Below are 21,059 nucleotides of genomic sequence, written 5' to 3'. Positions count from 1 at the left end.
TTATGTGATAAGAACTTTTTTTTTCTCTCTCGTCTGGCTGTACAAAGATTAGCTAATGTCAAGTTTGTAGTTATTTGTAACAAGTTAGTTAGTTAAAATAAACAAGTATGGACCCCGTCTGTGCCGGCGCTCGCCGACATACGCAAACGCACGGGCCACGGCACCCCCATAAAGCGCTTTCCAGTCAGTTTAAAAAAAAAAAACACTCCAAAAAGGCAGAGCACGCCCGCCAGCCAACACCAACACAGACGAAGTCCGTGATATAAGATTTGTCATTTGACATTTGATTTGACAAATATTTTGTTAGGGATGCGATCATTGGAATTTGGAATACATCGATATATCGATAGGTATTAATTATATAATTTCCATTTTAGATTGTTTTTTATTTTGCATAACAGGTGTGTTGCATAATATGACAGCCATTCAATCAATTAACACACTTGGGTCATGCGAATCTATTGGTGTTATTTAAGTTGCTTCATGGTGTATTTATAATAATACATAACGACCTATTATAAAGTTTTATGTTAAAAAATATGTTACCTAATCTTTTTATACGTATTAACTTTTCGATTTAATAACAGCTAGAAACCTATAATAGTTATGACTTAAACGAAATGTAAAGTACATAAACGTCAAAATATGTTAAGTACAGAAATAAATTTTGTAAAAGTCGATATTGACCGGATTACAACTCTATTTTATTTTATTTTTTCTGAGCTGTCATCAAATCGTGCAAAACCATTTCACGCAAAATATGCTAAATAAATTAAGTGCTGTTTTTATTTTTTAATTTATTAATGTCCTATAAGCTATTTTTAATGCAATATCATAAAACGAGAAATGTAGTAGGTAACTAGGTAGTTACAAAGATTTTCAAAATGTTTTGATTTATTTGTTTTTCAATCTAGCAAGAATTTACAAATCAAAAGTTGATGTTGCCACTAGTAAAAATATTTATTTAAAAAAAAATTATGATTGCTTTGTTTGTGTGGGTGCTCTTCTAGGCTTCTAGGCTTTCCTAAAATGTAATCAATTCGTTTAATTATTTTAAAATCTTCCTCCAGTAATGCTTTGGATAAAACAATTCGCATTGTACATGGTCTGTGAAGGTTGAGAGTGAAATCATTGAAATTGGGTGAAATATCTTGTGACCTTGAGTAAGCAACAGCTGTCAGTTGAACAGAACATAACCAATTTTAGAAATTATAGAAATGGTTTGAAAACAATTCCTAAAAAAATATTCCATCATGAGAACCGTAGAAGCTCATCTTCTGGAAGAGAAGATGGACGAAGCCGTCACGCATTATATAAATTCCCACCAAGCCCCGGAGGTAAGAACGTAACTTATTCGACAAAAACAGTTTTCTACGAAACTAGGTACATTGAACACCTACGTTTGATATAAAACAGGATATGAATATTAATGGTTTTGTTACGAGAATGGAGACCCATTTATCGCTTTCAGGTCGTTGGGAAAATTCACAGGGAAAGGTTCCTTGTGATGAATAATACTAGAAAATAGGTTACTCAAAACAAAATAATGCATACAGTTCAAAATATAGGTTGGTTATATGCAATACTGGTGCTAAAATGTACTTTACATAAAATATATAAGATATGAACTACTTTATAAAACTTAAAATCATGCCATAATTTTGTTACATATAAAATAGAGTGCCAATAATCATTCTTACAACTTTTTTATGCTTTTGTTGCTTATAAGCTATGCCTATGTATGCACATGTTAAATTATTTGATACTAACTGACGCCTGCAACTTTGCCTATGTGGGTTTAGTTTTTTTTATCCTGTGGGAACTCATTGATGTTCCAGAAAAAAAGTATCTTATGTCTTCCAGGATGCAAGCTATATTTGTGCCAAATCTTGTCAAGATTGGTTCAATAGTTCAGCCATGAAAATACAACAGACAGACAGACACACTTTCCCATTTATTTACGTAAGTAAGGACATGGATTCTTCTAAGCAATCAAAAAACCTAAAGTATTTATACTCTCTCATGAACCCAACAAGAGTAATTGATTTCAGTAATCCAAGGGGATTTGTTATCGAAACTTCACACTGTATCTTCATAATTTCCTTATTTTAACCAGGGCTTGTTTATCTAAATCACTAGATGATACTACGTTTTCCATGTGGGGTAAGTATTTTAAAAATCCTGAGACAATGCTTTGATTTTCTGGGTCAAAAAGAAGCCTATGCCCATCTCCAGGATTCAAACTATGTCTATCAAATCTCAAATGTCAAAAACAAGTGTATAAAGTTGATATTATCTGCACACATTCATAATGAATGGACAGACAAATACATAAACAGTAATTTTTAAAAAGTATAAGATAATGATGGAAAATATGTTTATCATTATTATCACTGTGGTTTGTTTGGTAGATAAGTATTGATGTTATCATGTTTTGATTATCTCTCTATCACAGACATTTCACATTAAAAATATTCACTATATTTAATGAAAGTACTTACTGAAATTGGAAATTTTCAAGTTTTATATTTGCTGAGATAATGATGATGATGATACTGAAGAGAGACCTTAACCTGCTGTTTGATGATGTCTTAACTGATGATGTCAAAAATAAATTATTTCTTAGGAAGTCGTAGAAATAATCTGTGGTATATTTAGATATAGTTTTAAGTATTACAATATAGTCTAGCTATACCTACGAGAGCCACATGGTCGCATTAGTGTCCCAGCTCTCTAAATGAGAATAAAAAAATTCAAGAGAGGGTCTTCCAACATCGGTAAAATCCTTGTCCTCTGTTAGTTTTAAGTTTGCTGACTATTTTAAATTATCGATTTAACTTAAAAAAGTATGTCAAATTATGTCAAATGTTTATGACATCACTTCTATATATTTGATACTAGCTCCCTTACCAAGACTTTGACGTTTGATAAAAAGTTGCTGGTTTGACTAGTAGTCATCATCCCTGTTGTTGTTGCAGTCGGTCCACGTGGATGCGAGCACCCTGGCTCTCAATGTGCAGGAGGATGCGGGTGGCAGAGTGGTCACACTCATGCATCCACAGAACTTCTCCTCCCAAATGTGCAGGTAATATACTCTTGTTGAAGTAAAAAAACTGGTCAGATTTATATAAGAAGGGTTGATTCCCCCAAATTGACAGACAGGAGAGACAGACAATGAAGTGATCTTGTAAGGGTTCCTTTTTCCTTTTGAGGTTTTAGGTATGGAATGGGGAACCCTAAAAACGCATGCTTTTTGGAAGTTGAAACTTGTTTCCTTAGCTAAAGAGTGATATATAATATACTAGCTGACGCCCGCGGCTTCGTCCGTGTGGATTTAGGTTTTTCGAAATCCCGTGGGAACTCTTTGGTTTTCCGTGATAAAAAGTAGCCTATGTGCTAATCCAGGATATTATCTATCTCCATTCCGAATTTCAGCCAAATCCGTCCAGTAGTTTTTACGTGAAGGAGTAACAAACATACACACACACACACACACACACACACACACACACACACACACACACACACACACACACATACAAACTTTCGCCTTTATAATATTAGTGTGACAACATCTGCCAGTGTAGGTGAAGCCACTTTAAATGCATGTATTTGTGTACATTTTAAAAATTTTATTAAAAAAATCAATTTTTGCTTAAATTTTCGTAAGGTTTGATCATGTTATGTTTTATCATATTTCGACACTTCACGTAAACATAGAGTCCATTGTCACATACAGACCGTATCAATGGGGGAGGGTTTTATCTTATTTTGGTACTTATACACATGAACATAGAGTCCATTGTCGGTGCAGGCAAGTATCAGTTCCTGGAGTTTGTGGACTAGGAGGGCCGCTTGGCAGCTCTGGGTGGCGCATCAGTCTCACACCTCGCATCATCACTCGCATGCGCAGCACACGATTTCCTAATACACTGTTTTCAACTTATTTCAATACTTACACACATAAAAATAGAGTCCATTGTCGCGTACAGACCTGTATCAGTGGAGGATCTTATTTCGGTACTTATACACATAAACATAGAGACAATTGTCGCGTGCAGGCAGGTCTCCGTGGGGGAGGCGGTGGGGGAGGGCGCGTGGGTGGAGGAGTTCCTGGACCAGGAGGGCCGCTTGGCAGCTCTGGTGGCGCACCTGTCTCGCGCCTCGCACCATCACTCGCATTCGCAACACCATAAGGTTTGATTTTTATTTTGACCTCAACATGAAAAAATGGATAAGATGTACTGCAAGTTGGCGAATATAAGGGATGTTAGAAAATATTATAAGCAAACTATAAATCCCTTTAAGTGGCTTGCAATTTGAAAACTATACTGAAGGCAAACTGGTGCAATGCTGTCAGAATATGCCTAATATAGAATTTCGGAGCCATGCTAGTTGCTAAGCGCTTTGACAGTCATTATTTCTTAAATGTGGTTCTTTTTCAAAAACGGTCTAAGACACTGAATAATGATTTTAAAATCCTATTTAATGAAGTATCACTCAAAAGGATAAATTATAATTTTCTAACCCCCACTTTTTATGTTGTAATTTTTTATTGCAGATTTGTGCTTGTGTACTTGCCAAGAAAATGCCTATTTGTATATTGAAATTTTCATGTTGTATTATAATATACATTATACACCCTATGTATCAAGTTTCTCAACTCTTAATTTCAACTGTCCAATTTTAATGGATTTCCTATTATTTTGCGATTTTCAGGTATCTTCAGTGAGGGGCGATGTGGACGCTTCAGTCATCTTGGATACGCCAATGCGAATGTTCAATGGACAACAATTGGTACGTATGAACTAGAAAATATCATATATTCTATAAACTATCAACCTCTCCGTAAAAAAACTACACATCAATACTAATATTATAGAGAGTGTAAGTTTGGATGTTGGCGTAATTCTCAGAAACTAATGATCAGCTTCTGTAAATTATTTCACTCATAGATACCTACATTATACTCAATCACTATAGACTATAAATTATTATGTAATGCAGACAAAGTCACGGGGAAAAGCTAGTAATGATTATTTTGTTATGACAGGACCAGCAGTCTGAGTCGATCGTAGTCCAAGTACCACCGCTGCCCTCCCTGCCGCCGCTACAAGATATGAAGAGATGCCCCGACACTGACTGGTTTAGTAAGGACAAAACTAGTCTCAAGGTAAGAATTCATTACAGGTTAACTTCAGCATAGGTCTCCTGTCAGATTGAGAAGGGTTTAGGCCCTAAATCCTTCTCAATCTAAGCCAGGGTGGTAAACTATACCCTAAACTTTAGGGTATAGTCTACCACACTGGCTTAGTGTGACCAGACTTCACACACCTTTGAGAACATTATGGAGAACTCTCAGGTATGCAGGTTTCTTCACGATATTTTCCATTACCGTTAAAACAAGTGACATTTACTTGCTCTGTTCAAAATCGAACCCATGACCCCCTGAATAGAAGGCCAACAATTAACCACTTGGCTATCACCAATGCCAAATGGCAATTTATTAGGTCTTCATCGTCAACCGATCCACTGCTGGTCGAGATTGACCGTGGTCCACTGCTGGACATAGGTATCTCGTAGAAATTTCTACACGCTACGGTCTTGCGGCACCTGAATCTAGCGGCTCCCTGCGTCTGGTTTGATGTCGGTCCATCTAATCAGTGGTCTAATGATACTGCCATTTACGGTATAAACTCACTATTCTAGCACCTTGTTCTAGTTATCACACTATTACACTAATATCACACTATCACACTAATATTATAAAGGCGAAAGTTTGTATGTGTGTGTGTGTGTGTGTATGTATGTTTGTTACTCCTTCACGCAAAAACCACTGGACGGATTTGGCTGAAATTCGGAATGGAGATAGATAATATCCTGGATTAGCACATAGGCTACTTTTTATCTCGGAAAACCAAAGAGTTCCCACGGGATTTCGAAAAACCTAAATCCACGCGGACGAAGTCGCGGGCGTCAGCTAGTTAAATATATTTTTATTGATTATATTGTAATATCTAAACTATTATATTAATTTGTTTGATACTAAAGTTTTAGCATATAATGGAATTTGAAAAGTTATCAATTTCACTTTTCGATATTTCTCAGGATGATTCCCAAATCCTCAGTGAGCAAGACAGTCAAGTGCTAGACATCGGCGCTGGCGCATCTCCCGCGCAGAACAAGCAGAACAGAAAGAGTTTGCCGCACAAGAAGAGGATCTCGCGCAAGCTGCGACGCACCGCCGGCAACACCACGCCGCAACAGGTATGTGCAGCACGCGCCTGCAGCACGACAGGACGTCTGAATTGACTGACTGCAGACTCAACTGGTGGGCGGCTTGTTCTGGCTATATCAGGTAAATAAGGACGGATTTCTACACTCCAAAGAATTGAATCCAGCTGCCAGCAGCTCCTTGCTTGAAATCGTCTTTTTGCCTACCAAAGTATCTATCTATGATCATTGCGCGCACCATTGATAAATGATCATCCAGCACCTTACGCTGGCCATACTCAATGAAGTTTACCGTCAAGTTTGCAGCGAAAATAGGCAGATTTTTATTGAAATAAACTTTTTCAAGTTCTTTTTAACAGTTTTCAATTGACATAAAGAGCAAATATTACGAGTCCTTTTTCAAAATTTACGCATTACATTATCCTTGGAGTTTTGTTGGCACCTTTTGAGTACGGAATCCCAAGAACTTATTATTGATTCAAGCTATTGTTACAGGACATTGTAGTTATAAACTGCAATGAAGAGGTCCCCCAGGAAGAAATCCTTCCCGACAGCTTCGTGACCGGAGTGCCTCACCCGGAACATCTGCCCGAAGACGCGCATCATATCGCTCAAGAGGTAACTGAACCACTATTAACTCCAAGGATGTCTTTCTCCCTTTCCCCCCTCTCTCGCCTCCCTCTCACCCTCTCTCTCCTTCTGTGGCAGCGTGGTTAGGACTCCAGTAAAGCGCTGCTCACATTTGTGTTACATTGGTATTCACAAGATATTTACAATATTATACTGAATTCTCACCGAGACCATCATAAACTACAGTCGAGCGATGTGCTCCAGGAGGCTTATTAAGTTCCGCACCAGAACGAGGGGATATACCTCGTCTGGTCGAACCATTGTTTTGTTTCTCCCTCCCTCTCCCTCGTTATCTTTCTCCCTCTCTCTCCTTCGTTCGCTTTCTTCCTCCCTCCCCCTCGTACTCTTTCGTAATGTATGCATTATTTAACTATGCACAATGCACATGCTCTATAATTGGCTGAGATATAATCGCGCCATTCGAAAATAAGATTTCTGCGCAGATACTCTGACATAACTAACTTATAACAATGGTAGTACATATTTTTAATTACTTTGACTTTGACTGTCTTCCCTATAATTTTACAGTTGATATGTTCCTCAGATGCGCGCGCTATTCATCTGTCAGTTGTGTGGAGAGTTCTACGGAGAGGAACAACTGAAGTTCTACCAGCATCTTAAACAACACTACGAGCCACATGCCACGATTATCATCGAAAACCCCGTCCCCGTCCCAGATTTGGGCATAGACAAGGTAAAAAGATAAAAACCGGCCAAGTGCGAGCCGGATTCGCACACGAAGTTTCGTAGTATGTAATGTACTTATGACCTTTTTATTTTTTTATTTGGGGCCATTTTTAAATTCGCCATCGTAGCTTTTTATAATTTTTCTTATAGGGGCAATAGATTTCAGGGTCCATGTATGTATGAGCGTCTTTATTCCATTATATCTGATCTGAACAGATTTGCTCGAAATCGTAGTAAAATTTTGGATGCATGAGGTATCGTTAAAATCGTTACATCATCGCGATTGACATTGGCTCAAAATTTTATGTTCGAACCCCGATTACTGGAAATTCATGAAAACAATATTGAAATTCACAAAATGAAAAACTTCTCTGCAGTTTTTTTAAAGAATAAGTATTTATTGATTTTGGTTCCAGATGACCAACACATGTATCGTAGACAACGTAGCCAACCTCCCAGACTCTATCGTCGAACTTTCGCTTGAAAGCACCGTACCAAAGACAATGTACCAACCCATAGACAAGCACATCCTCTATACGTCAAGCGATAAGACGCTCAACTACACTAGCAATAAAGTCCAATATTCCGTGGCGAGTATGGACAAGGAAGTACCTGAAAGTGAAAAGGTGGATTTGTATGAGCCACTGGAAAAGTTGGAGAGTGTGTATTACTGTACGAAGTGCAACAAATCATTTAGAAAGCAGAAACAATGTGAGGCGCATATAAAGGAAGCGCATTCCAATCCAAAGGTATGTTGAACAAAGCTTTTGTCTCCATCAATACATACATTGCACAAAATAGAAAGAAAGAAAGAAAAACGTTTATTTCTAAAACTTGGGCCCATCACCCACTGTGTTATACTACAGGTGAGCTACGGGTTTGTTTATCCCGGCGCCTCTAATACTGGAACATTAAAGCTAAAAGACCCCAAGCAAAAGAAAGGACAAGAAAAAGAATAAACTGTGTCATGTGTGGCACAACCCAAAAAAAAAGATCCCAACGCGGGATAAATACTGTATGCCTTGCACATACACAAAAAATATACAGCGTTGGCGGTACGGCTAAGCACATTTCGCAATCATGTTTCGTGTTTTCATTCCGTAATCGAGAATATTTTTCCAGTTAGACGACATGGGTGAGTTCAGTGAGCCGGAGGATTTGATGGAGGGTATACACGTGGCGGTGGACGAGAGCGGCGAGCCGTACGAGCAGACGCTGTTGCCGCACCTCACGGTGGAGAATGGACACGTGCACCAGGAACACGTCAGGAACTGGTGAGCATAAGTGCAGTTTCGGCAACCTGGGCGGTCTACTCGGCTTCTGGAGCGAGCTTGGATGGCTGGAGTGAAGACTTCGGCGGAGAGGGGCAACGCACGCGCAACAGACGGAAACGTTTAAATGCGGAAACCAGCCCAGAGAGAATAAAGAAAATAGAAGCTAAGTTTAGAGTTTTTCAAGGCGGATAAATCGGTTAGTTTTTTGGCCTCCGTATGTCTGAATGAAAATACGGAACTAAATAGAATACATGGAATAGATCACTTGATTGTTTGTCTGTCACACCAATTAGCTCCGAATCTACTGGATCAAGTACGTTGAAAACTACCGTGAGTTGTGACATATCAAATAAAAGGACTTGTTGTGAGGGTCTCATATTGTATTTTGTTTTAAATTACAGTTTAATAACAGTGCAAAAATTGTCCCCAGGTATCTACGCAACGGTGCAAGCCCCGGCGCCGTTTCGCCGCTTTGCGCTTGCGGGGGGGCTGGCTACTGCCCCGCCTGCACCCACCCCTCCCCACCGCCGCTACACCCTCCCATACACCCACAAAACATCCCGCAAACCCACTCCAACAACCAACCCACCCAACCCGCACAAACCTCCCAACCGACGCAAACCACCCATGTATCGCAGACGAGTCAGACCCAGCCCATCATGCACGCGACCAGTCCGACGACTAGTCTAGTGAGCAGTCACTCCACTAGTCAGGTGTCGCATCCGCAGGCGACACACGCTGCTAACAGTCAACGGACTATTGAAGCTAAAGGTATGTAACCCACACAAACTACACAGGTTTCGAGTCAGACCTAGTCGACCATACGTGCGACCAGCCCTTTATAGGCAACTAGCTGACGCGTAGATTAAGGTTTTTCAAAATCCCATAGGTAGGTACTCTTTGATTTTGCGGGATAAAAAGTAGCCTATGTGTTAATACAAGTATAATCTATCTCCATTTCGAATTTCAGCCAAATCCGTTCAGTAGTTTTTGCGTGAAAGAGTAATAAACATGCACACATACACACATACATACACGAAAACTTTCGCCTTTATAATATTAGTGTGATACTAGATGATGTCCGCAATTTCGTCCGCGCGAATTTCGTCCTTGCCCGAGATGTATGTTATCTGAACCAAATTTCGTCAAAACCGGTTATACAGATGGGACGTTAGCTAGCAGATAGATAGGCTAGCAAACACACTTTTGCATTAAAAATTAAGCATGGATACAAAAATAATATGCATAATATTTTAAATATTTTCTTGCCTCATATAGAAGAAGTCCTCCAAAGGATATTCGACGCCAATGAAGAACCGTCAGAGGGTGCATTCCAAGACAACGAGATCCTTGGAATCCAACCAGAGTTACATATCAGAGAGGAAAATTCAGCCAAAGGGAAGGACAAGAAGAAACCCAAGTCCTTCGAATGTCCTCACTGCTGCCGGGTGTTCCAGCATCGGAACAGCTTACTGTACCACATCCTGATGCACAGTGAGAAGCAGCAAGTCTGTCGAGAGTGTGGGAAAAGTTTTTACACCGCCAGTGCCTTAAAGGTTGGTTATCTTATCATTTGTCTTATCAGCATCCCAAATAGGTTGTTTTTAGATGCAAAAAAAAATCGTAACATTTGAGCTTTAGCATGTATCTAGAAAACTTTTATCCGGTTCGAAGGACCAATATTTTTATGTAGTATAATTTCATTATGTTCAACGAATCTTGAAGTTGAAGTGGTAATGGCCACTGCCCTTGAATGCAATGTGATGGCTTGGCATACCGTTTGCGCTATACAAGTGAACGAGGTCTTCAGGCCGTCGTATCGTACTAAATATAGCCCATTCCCATCGTTTTTAATTCTGAAAGTATTTGAGTGGGCATTTTTTTCTCTAGATCCACGTACGCGTTCACAGTGACGACCGGCCGTGCAAGTGCGAGGAATGCGGCCGGGAGTTCCGCCAGTGGAGCGACCTCAAGTACCACAAAGCCTCTATACATTCCAATAAGGTGTGTGCTCTGTCTCACATTCATAAACATATTTATGTACTAGAGCATGTGATGTGTGTGTGTGTCTGGTGACCTTGTAATTTGTGTGTGTCTTGGAATTTGTATGACTCAAATTATTCAAAGTAGACTCTGTAGAGAAAAGTTCATTAGCGCGATTGAGGATGTAAGAAGAGAGATTGAAGATCCTTTGGTGACATCTAGTTTGTGCGTTGTAAGTTACTTAATCGCAGCGTCTGATGTCTTCAGAATCCTTCGTATCATGTATAAAAGCAGGCGTTACTAAAATTTAACTTTTCGTTCCTTCTCCTTTCTATAAGTTTGTGTAACGTCATCTAATGTCTGTATGTAGAGACCATCACACATAACACAATTAGGGTGACTTTAAATCTGTACCTTTAATTCGCTATATAAATACACTAGCTTATGCCTGCGACTTTGTCCGCGTGGACTAATCAAATTTCAACCCCCTATTTTACTCCTTTAGGGGTTGAATTTTCGAAATTCCTTAGCGGATGTCTACTATAATAGCTATCTACATGCTTTTATCCGTCCAGGTAGTTTCAAACGTGCGTTGATAGATCAGCCAGTCAGTCACCTTTTCCTTTTTAACCCCCGACCCAAAAAGAGGGGTGTTATAAGTTTGACGTGTGTATCTGTGTATCTGTGTGTCTGTGTATCTGTGTATCTGTCTGTGGCATCGTAGCGCCTAAACGAATGAACCGATTTTAATTTACTTTTTTTTGTTTGAAAGGTGGCTTGATCGAGAGTGTTCTTAGCTATAATCCGAAAAAATTGGTTCAGCCGTTTAAAAGTTATCAGCTATTTTCTAGTTTTCTTGTAGAAAAGAAGGTTAGATAACCCTTAGGTTCATAATATTCAAGTGTCAATTGACAAATGTCAAGCTGTCAAGATGGACGTTGCCTAGATATACATAATTATTTATTTGAAAATGATTTGTCGGGGGTGTTGAAAATTTTTAATTTACACTTGTATACATTTAGATACAAGAGTTCTAAATCAATGGATTCAAAAGTTTCGATTTCTTGCTGCAGAAAAACTTCAAATGCGAATTTTGCGACAAGGAATTCGCGCGGCGTTACTCGCTCAACGTGCACCGACGCATTCACACCGGAGAACGCAACTACAAGTGTGACTACTGCAATAAGACCTTCCGCGCCTCCTCCTACCGCCTCAGTCACATGAGGACTCACACAGGTCAGTATTCTACGTCATCGGACTGCTGATTACGAAAATGACGTCCATTTTGAAATTCAAGATGGCCGATTTTATTTGAAAGAAATCGAGATGGGTGTCATTTTAGAAGCATCTCGGGTTCCTGATTATGAAAATAACGTCAATTTTTAGGGTTTCGCACCTCAAAAGGAAAAACTAAACTATAGGATCATTTTGTTGTCTGTCTGTCCATCTGTTGTGGCTGTGAAGAAAACCTATAGGGTACTTCCCGTTGACCTAGAGTCTTATTTGGCAGGAAAACCGTGAATTTGTGATTACATCACAAAAAAATTAAATATTCATGAACAAATAATTATTATTTTATGTTGATACTTGAATAAAGCAGCAGATAACTATACCAAGTGGGGTATCATATTATGTATATTCTTAAATAGATTTTTATTTATTTTTATGCATAATACCCGAGTACGGTTCCCTCGGTGCGCGAGTCTGACTCTCACTTAACCGGTTTTTTGTTTGTTACAGGGAGCAAACCCTACAAATGTACACAGTGCGAAAAATGTTTCCGAGTTGCGTACGACTTGAGACGACACATGCTCATACATGACAAAGTGCGTGTTAGACTCGACGAGCATAAGGGCAAGACTAAAGATATCAAAGACAAGAAACCCGCCGTGGCCATCAAGCTAGAGCACAACCCCAAAGCAGAACCAAAATCACCCGAAAGCGACGACAAGAAAGACGAAAAACTACCCATACTTAAAAGTTTGCTCGACAAAAAACAGCCAAAATCCAAGAAGAGCCCGAAAAAACCACCCAACGTCACCGTCCAAAACAAAGAGGGACATTTCAAAGTTAACATTCAAGAAGGGTACACTAGGCCAGAACAGTATATTTTGAGCGATTTCAGACAAAAAGAGACGGAAGATATCATTAGGTTACAGGAGCGAAACGAAGAGCGAGACATAACTAATCTTAGGTCGTTAAAGACCCAGCAAATGTGCGATGTAGCTGAAAATGATAAACTAGTGTTTAATCGAGAAAATACGGATGGAAAATTACAAATTTTTACCCAAATTGAAAAAAATAAGGACTACAATGGACCTATAGTTGCTAATTCTATGTCTTTGAATGATATTAGGGGTTTAGAAAGAGAAGTGGGTAGAGATGTGAGGGAGCTACAAGGAGATGGAATAGAGACTGTGTTTTTCGAAAGGTTGTCAGCTTACTGTAATAACATACCGGCCGTATGAAAGAAGTATTGGAAGAGGACTGGGTATCCGCCAGTCAGTTAGTTAGACTTTGGACTATTAGTGAATTTTTTATTTTTTTTTAATACCCAAATTGAAAAGAATATTTATTACAATGGGCCTATAGTAGCTAATTCCATGTCTCTTATTGATATTCGGAGTTTAGAAAGGGAAGTGGGTCGAGATGTAAGGGAGTTACAAGGAGATGGATTTTGAAAGGGTATCAGCTTATTGTAATAACATATCAGCCGTATAAAAAAGTATTTGAAGACGACTGGGTACCCTCCAGTCAGTTAGTTAGACTTTGGACTATTAGTGAATTTTTATTGTTTTTTTAATTATTATTTGTTTTTTTTATTGTGTTCATGTATGGTTGTCGATTCGGGTGTGCCACAACTAATATTAATTTTTGACCAATTGATGCCTGTGACTTCGTCCGCGTTTAATTAGGGTTTTTTTTAAATATCGTAGAAACTCTTTGATTTTCGGAGATAAAAAGTATCCTATACTCATCCTCAGGATGTAATCGATCTCTGTGGCAAATTTCGTCATAATCGGTTGAGCGGTTGAGCCGTTAAAGGTAACAGAGAGACACACACTTTGGCCTTTTTAATATTAGAATGGGTCTGCCTGCAAAGCCATGTCACCGAGGTCCAGTTGTATAATTTGACTCTCATAACTTTTTAAGTATGATACTTTCATGAAATAGAAAAATCAAATACTAGGTGTTTTTGTTAAGACTTGACACCCAATAATCGACACCTTTTACTTGGGCTCGAAATTTCAATGTATTTCGGGTATTCGAATTTTTTCGAGCGGTTCTTAATAATATGCTACCTAATGCATCTGTGATAGCGTTTACTTATATTATAATAATGTTATTATGTACATAATATTATACGTTTTGAGGCCAAATACTTAGCGGAGCGTCCAGTGTAAGTTTTGAGAAAATAGTGAAGATGTTTGTTAAAAAATTGGCAAGATACTCTTTTGAAAATGTACTATTTCATATTTCATTTTAGGGCCTGTGCCGACGAGGCACTATTGCCCGCGGAGGGCAAAAGTTGTATCTATTTTTAATAAATAATAATTATTTGTAAGTAATATTATTATTATTTAATTAGTTACTTAATAGCTACGAATGTAAATGTGACTATGGGTTAGTACGTTTTTCGTCAAAAGTCATTAGTTAGTTTATATACATCACAATTTTATTTTATTTTATATTTAAGTTTATTTTAAGTTTGTTTATTTATCACGGGAATAAAATGAAATAATATTTTTCTATTTATATAATTTGTCTTGTCCAGAACTTTGCGATTAAGAGTTCGGTCACATCACGCGTCACCATAAGGCCTGTAAGTGCGAGTGAGAGCGCAATATACTCCGTCACACTCGCACGTTTTATTACCCAAACTGTAGTTACATAATATTGCGAGTGGTTTTTATTATAAGACTAATATAAGTAAAAACTTACACTCGATGGTCTGTATATGAAAATAATTATTTGGAATTGTAAATATTTAATGTATGAATTATTAAGATCAAAATCGTAATAAGATGTATTTTTTATTTAATTGTTATTATTGTTTTTCAACGTTTTATCAATTAAATGTGGCTTATTCCAATAATGAACTTTAAAATTTACCTAGTTTATTTTTTAAATAATTGAGTACCCTTACTGTAAAAATAGCACAGCAAATAACCACCGCATAAACTTTTATTTGTATATAAAAAGGGAATCTTATGGAATGTTTTAAAATATAAAGGCGGCTTTACATTATCAGATTTTTATTAGATCACAATCGTCTTTGGAAAAAAGTCGTCTAGAGAAATAGGTACCTACCTACCCCAAAAATTTGTTACTTTTTGAAAACAATCAAAATTTTTGAGTGTCGAAATCATGTAACGTTTAAATCTGTCTTGGCCTTAACGTATTTTATTCCGCAGAACGGTGATTTTAGGGTTCCGTACCTCGAAAGGAAAAACGGAACCCTTACAGGATCACTTTATTGTATGTTCGTCTATCTGTCAAAAAAAACCTATAGGGTACTTCCCGTTGACCTAGAATCATGAAATTTGGCAGGTAGGTAGGTCATATAGCACAAGTAAAGGAAAAAAATCCGAAACCCATGAATTTGTGATTACATCGCAAAAAAATGAGTTTCAGTTTTCAAAGATACCAAGTGGGGTATCATATGAAAGTACATTCTAAAACATAATCTTTTTATTTTGTAATGTTGAAATTGTTTTTGATTTATCGTACAAAATGGCGGAAAAATAGCCGAGTACGGAACCTTCGGAGCACGAATCTGACTCGCACTTGCCGGTTTTTCTAAAAACTTATAATGTAAAGCCGACCTAATATTGCTAATTCAGTTGTACACTAAACTTGATTTGTACAAAATGAACTCTGCCCTGTCAATTTATTTAAGTTTCGTTTACAAATGAATTGGTACTGAATATTGACATGTTTTATACAGTACTATACGATATTACTTTAATAAATGAGCATAATCAAATCTTGTGTTCTAATTTTATTTATATATAACTCTAGTTGAATCACGCTAATATTATAAAGGCGAAAGTTTGTATGTGTGTATGTTTGTTACTCCTTCACCTCCTCCTGATTTGGCTGTAATTTGGAATGGAGATAGATAATATCCTGGATTAGTGCATAGGCTACTTCTTATCCCGAAAAGTCGAAGAGTTCCCACGGGATTTCGAAAAACTTAAATCTACGCGGATGAAGTCGCGGGCATCAGCTGGTAGTAGGATATTTTGACGACCTCCCTGGCGCAGTGGTAAGCGCTGTGGTCTTATTAGTGGGAGGTCCCGGGTTCGATTCCCGGCAGGGGTTTAGAATTTTATAATTTCTAAATCTGGTCCGGTTTGGTGAGAGGCTTCGGCCGTGGTTAGTTATTACCTTAATGGCAATGCCGTGCCGCCAAGCGATTTAGCATTCCGGTACGATGCCTCATAGAAACCAAAGGGGTATGAGTTTAATAACAACTACGATACCCTGTCCAGTTTATCCCGCTACCATCTTAGACTGCATCATCACGTACCACCAGAAAGGCAATTCAGAACACTCGATTCGGTAAGTTATCGTACGATCTAAGATGTATTTTCAATTGAAAAGTACATCTTATCGTACGATAACTTATCCGAATCGCGTCTTCTGAATCGCCCTGCAGGTGAGATTGCAGTCAAGGGCTAACTTGTATTTGAATAAAATAAAATAAAATGATGAGTGGAAGAGACCTAACTCAAAAACGGTGGCAAAACAATATTTTCATTTTCTGAATGGCCACGTGGCGATAAGTTATGAACTGCATTGAGTCAGCTAGGATTAGTAGGGTATTAGCCTATTGGCATTGGCTCAAGCACTGGCCTCTATTTAACACAAGTACGCTGGACCTGATATTGCCGACCTGTTTTTGAAGCAACTTGATTTTGGCGTTGATAGTCGCATTGTCATGTGAGCGTACTTTTTTTTTTTTATACACAGGAAATGCCTAACGCATACCCTTCCGTCAGGGGAAACGGAGGGGTTATGTGGGGCTTGCACCCACTAAAACCTGTGTTTGTTCCTCAACGGACTGGCGGTTGCGCGGGTATGTGAGCGTACTTGGGACCATAGATAACACACTATATAAGCTGAGACTTGGGACTAAATCTCTTCGGATTGAGAAGAAAGGACGCTCGGTGAGGCGCTTCGAATCGGCACAAAAATAACTATCATTTTGTATGGTACAGCTATGGTACCTCTTCCAGCGTACATCTACAAGATGTATTATGTCCATAACAGTTGGCTCAAAACATCAAAAGAATACAAAAGTTCAAAGATTTTTGCCGCTTTTAATTGTAAATCCGGCGGAGTCATAAAAATATTTGGAATAGGAAGTTCGTATTCGGATGAGGTATCGAATAAGACTTCCAAATATTTGTGACTTCCGTTTGAACTCCGGCAAAGAAATCTAAAGCAGAGTGCTTCCTAATATTCTTAATATTGTGCTATGCTTAGGTATAATAAACAGTGCTTGATGATAGTTGGTTAATCAGTTAAGCAATGGTTAATGATTGAGTTGCTTAAGTCGTTGAACCACCATATAAGCCTAAAATATAAGTATTTTTATTCAAGTAAACTTTTACATGTGCTTTTGAATTGTCCAAATAAAATTTACCATTGGATCGGAATGCCGTTCCTACCGAGAAGAACCAGCAAGAAACTCGGTGGTTGCTCTTTTCAAGTGTTCAAACAATACCTATAATAGTAAGCCGTAGCTACTATAGGCACAAGCAATTTCTGCCCCGCGCATTGGTGGAGCGAGTCAAATCTTGCTTTGTTTGTCTTTAACATAATCTTCATAACTAATAATATTATGTTCAAGTAGGTAAAAATATATTATTTAGCTTGGAATGTCTACTTTCATAAAATAGCATCCATGCCCACAGCCTGAACAAAACAGCGAGAGTTTATGGTTCTTTTGCCCTATATTTAGGTTATGTCCCTGGTTATCTCCATAATATACTCGTAGGTATAACAGTATAAGAGCCCATAGAAAAAGTTTGAAGTTTTCGTACCTATAGGTAATAAATAGGTACCTGTATTTTGACAACAACAAGTGCATTCGTTAATTCCCTTTAATAACCAGGTACTCAGCGGCAGATTTTTGTTTTATTTTTGGTTTTTTATTGACGTTTGTCATGATACCTAAGTACCTACTTGTGTTTTATGTCATGATACCTATTATTACAGCGTAGTTAATCATGAACTGTTCTACTTGCTGACTGAATATAAACTAATTAATTTTCAGCTATCAAAACAATTATTCTGGAAACTTTTTATGACTATCTGCGACCTAGGTTGTTGCGAGTTGTTTAAGGTATAAAGCAAACTGTAAACGCCTTAAACTTATTTCGAAATCTTACTTAATGAACTGATCATATAATATTATTTTTTACCACAAAATATCGAGTCTTACTCTAAAATCTAAATGAACCCGTTTTGTACGCGACTCGCTCAACGTGGGCGTGGGCTAACTAAAATTAAATTATTTTCCAGTACAGTGTAATTTACTTATTTGCACTCACCTGGAGGAATTTGTTTCTGGTTGAATGAGTAATAAGAGAAGTATTTCCCGTGGGTTACAAAAAATGTGCCTACGTGCAGTACTGCTACAGTTTCCGGGGGATTTTCCTACAACATAAAACGCTGAGAAGATGGACGTAACTAGCAATTTATTGGATCGATCCTGAGATTTATAGAGTTTAGATAGGGCCGGATCAGCATAGACACTAAATTTTCTTTGCGTAAAAGAAGGTATTAGCTAAGTATTTACTTAACAGTAATTACTTATTATTAAAATAATTATCAGATTCTGGAATTTAATTTACAAATCGCTGGCTTTATTGATTTTATTGACAGATAGACACTAATTTTTTGTGAAACGTAAGTCGATTGACTCTACTAACTTTTGAAAATGATATTTACTTTTCAAGTGTAATTATACCTATTGATTAAGCGATCTGCAAGAAACAACAACCTTAATTCGCTATAGGTTGTCCGCCTATACCTACAGACAAATGATACAACGTGCAGCATGTGAGATGAAATGGTAATAATAAAATCTTGTTCCGCCCACAAACTCAATCTTTATTATATTAATAATTATAATTTAATGTTTACAAGAAGACATACTTTTTACGACAATCATGTGGAACGAAACATCGAATCTCGAATATCGAATGACAGAAAAACATCCTACAAAAATAGTTTCTTAAGTTTTTCTTGATGTAATGAGATTACATATATTATGTTCCAATAAGATGTACCCGCGCCCGTCCTCTCTTATTTTCGTCATATTGTGAAGTTTCTCCACCTTTGCTCTCTTCAACTACGCCTCTGTCAGATACCTAGCAAGTACCTAGCAGTTACCGAGTATCAGATAAATTAATAGCAAGCTATGTTCGCATGAGATCAGGTAAACATCCACCATTGCGAAATTTTCCGTGAATGAATCTAGTGCGGTCTAGAAATACGATTCTTTACAAGTTTACATCAACGTTGTGCGTGGATAACATTAACTTTTAAACATCAATGAGTGTGGAATGTAATAAATATAACCGATCATTGCCGATTAAGTGTTCATTTGTTAACTAGTATACGATCGACGTTAATCGAACAGAGCAGAACTAGCTGGCTTACACGAGTTTCTGTTTTATTTTTGGCAAAAATAATTATAAGATATACGAGTACCTATATTATCGGTAAAATAATTTAGATATACTTGTAGTTGATCCTAAAACAGTTTTAAGTATAAACAACTGATTTTACTTAAGCTAGATAGTACTGTATGAGCCCTATAAGCCTTATAAGTAACGAGGAGAAAAGTAGCATCGGGGAGACAAAGAATTGAAGAATTTTTATTTATAGGAAACGCTGAAATAGTTTTCAGATAAATTTTATTTTAAAAGCACTTATTTTATCCTATAATCGATCTCTGAGAGTCTTTAGTGGACAGAAAAAATAGATAAGTATTCTATCATGTTTTCTGCTGGTTTTCTATATCAAGGACTTAAGCTTTTTGTTAAGCTTTCCGTGTCTTTCAAAATAGAAAATTTACCGTCAGTATGAAAACCCTGAAGCTCACTACCTAAGTATTTATTTTAATTTAAAGAAAGAGTGCAATCACCGGAAAAAACTCGAATAAAACTAAATCAAGCACAAATAAATGCACTCATACCAGTTGAAAATAACAAGTCTGTCAGCGGCTATAGTGAATTTTCACTAAATCGAAGTTAGAAAACAAACATGTCCGAATTCCCGCCACTGCGTAAACATCAAGCAAGAATTAACTAAACATCAATCTGCCACGCTATCCCACGCGCATGCGTAACTGTTCAACTGTTCTTAATTTAAACTGCTTGTTTACTTTTTAAGATAATATATGAACACCGGCGGACTAATTCTGGACTTTACGAGCTTAAAATAATTTCACGTACGCCGCGTGCGCCGAACTAAACGTGACGTGTGGAAACTCCTTCCGAGATTTTGCCTTATTTAGCTATCGAGATTTTCTCAATGAAACCATTGTTCTACATAATTATTTAAATTATAAAACATTCAAGGTAAAATTTTACGTATCACACTGTTAGCTCGAGATACGTGAATCTTAGGTTACAATTATAAAATTTCATAATAGAAATAGTTCTATACAAAATAGGTAATTAATAATAGAAATAATGTAAGTAATTAATTCCAAATGTTATTAAAATAAATATTAGCCATACTCCAACTAATTACATGAGTTCAGACATAGAAGATTTATATTTTTAAAGAAAGAATACAATAAGAATGTATTAGAACTTATTGTTAAATAACCGGTCAAGAGGACTCATAGACGAAGCGTTCCGTACCATCGTACAAGAAATAGTACCTTTTTTAAGGAGATTAATTTTAATTTTTTACTATTTGTTGTTATAGCGCCAATAGATAGCCATTCTACATAGTACAGTGTTCACGAGAAAAAGTCCGCTGACAGACATACGGATGGACAGGGGAGGCTTAGTTATGGGTCCCGTTAGCACCCTCTGGGTACCAAACACTGATACAAGGTAGACATACGCGTCGGATTTAGAACTTCTTCCTTTTTGAGGCTCGGTTTAAAAATCGATATAAGTTTCACGCCGGCTCTCGGCCTATGGTTCTAGGTTTTGAAAGATCTGGAATAACTGTCTACTGAGTTTGACGAACTTTTATTTGTATGTAATGTAGATAATG

At 37.5% G+C, this 21,059-nt stretch overlaps 1 protein-coding gene across 1 annotated transcript; it reads left to right on the top strand.

The window, feature by feature from the left end:
* The first annotated feature begins 1,206 nt into the window (after nt 1–1,206).
* LOC123865955 lies at nt 1,207–13,613 on the top strand. Its single transcript, XM_045907195.1, has 16 exons — nt 1,207–1,337; nt 2,979–3,085; nt 4,062–4,197; nt 4,720–4,797; nt 5,054–5,173; nt 6,109–6,267; nt 6,730–6,852; nt 7,409–7,558; nt 7,968–8,300; nt 8,674–8,825; nt 9,256–9,596; nt 10,104–10,381; nt 10,716–10,829; nt 11,882–12,044; nt 12,549–13,230; nt 13,271–13,613. The coding sequence occupies exons 1-16, from the start codon at nt 1,254–1,256 to the stop codon at nt 13,320–13,322; spliced, it is 3,072 nt and encodes a 1,023-aa protein (XP_045763151.1). The 5' UTR covers nt 1,207–1,253; the 3' UTR covers nt 13,323–13,613.
* The last annotated feature ends 7,446 nt before the right edge of the window (nt 13,614–21,059 follow it).

The sequence above is a fragment of the Maniola jurtina genome, chromosome 6 (genome assembly GCF_905333055.1).
Source record: "Maniola jurtina chromosome 6, ilManJurt1.1, whole genome shotgun sequence".
In the NCBI taxonomy this organism is placed as follows: domain Eukaryota; kingdom Metazoa; phylum Arthropoda; class Insecta; order Lepidoptera; family Nymphalidae; genus Maniola; species Maniola jurtina.
This window is presented reverse-complemented; position numbering and strand designations above follow the sequence as displayed.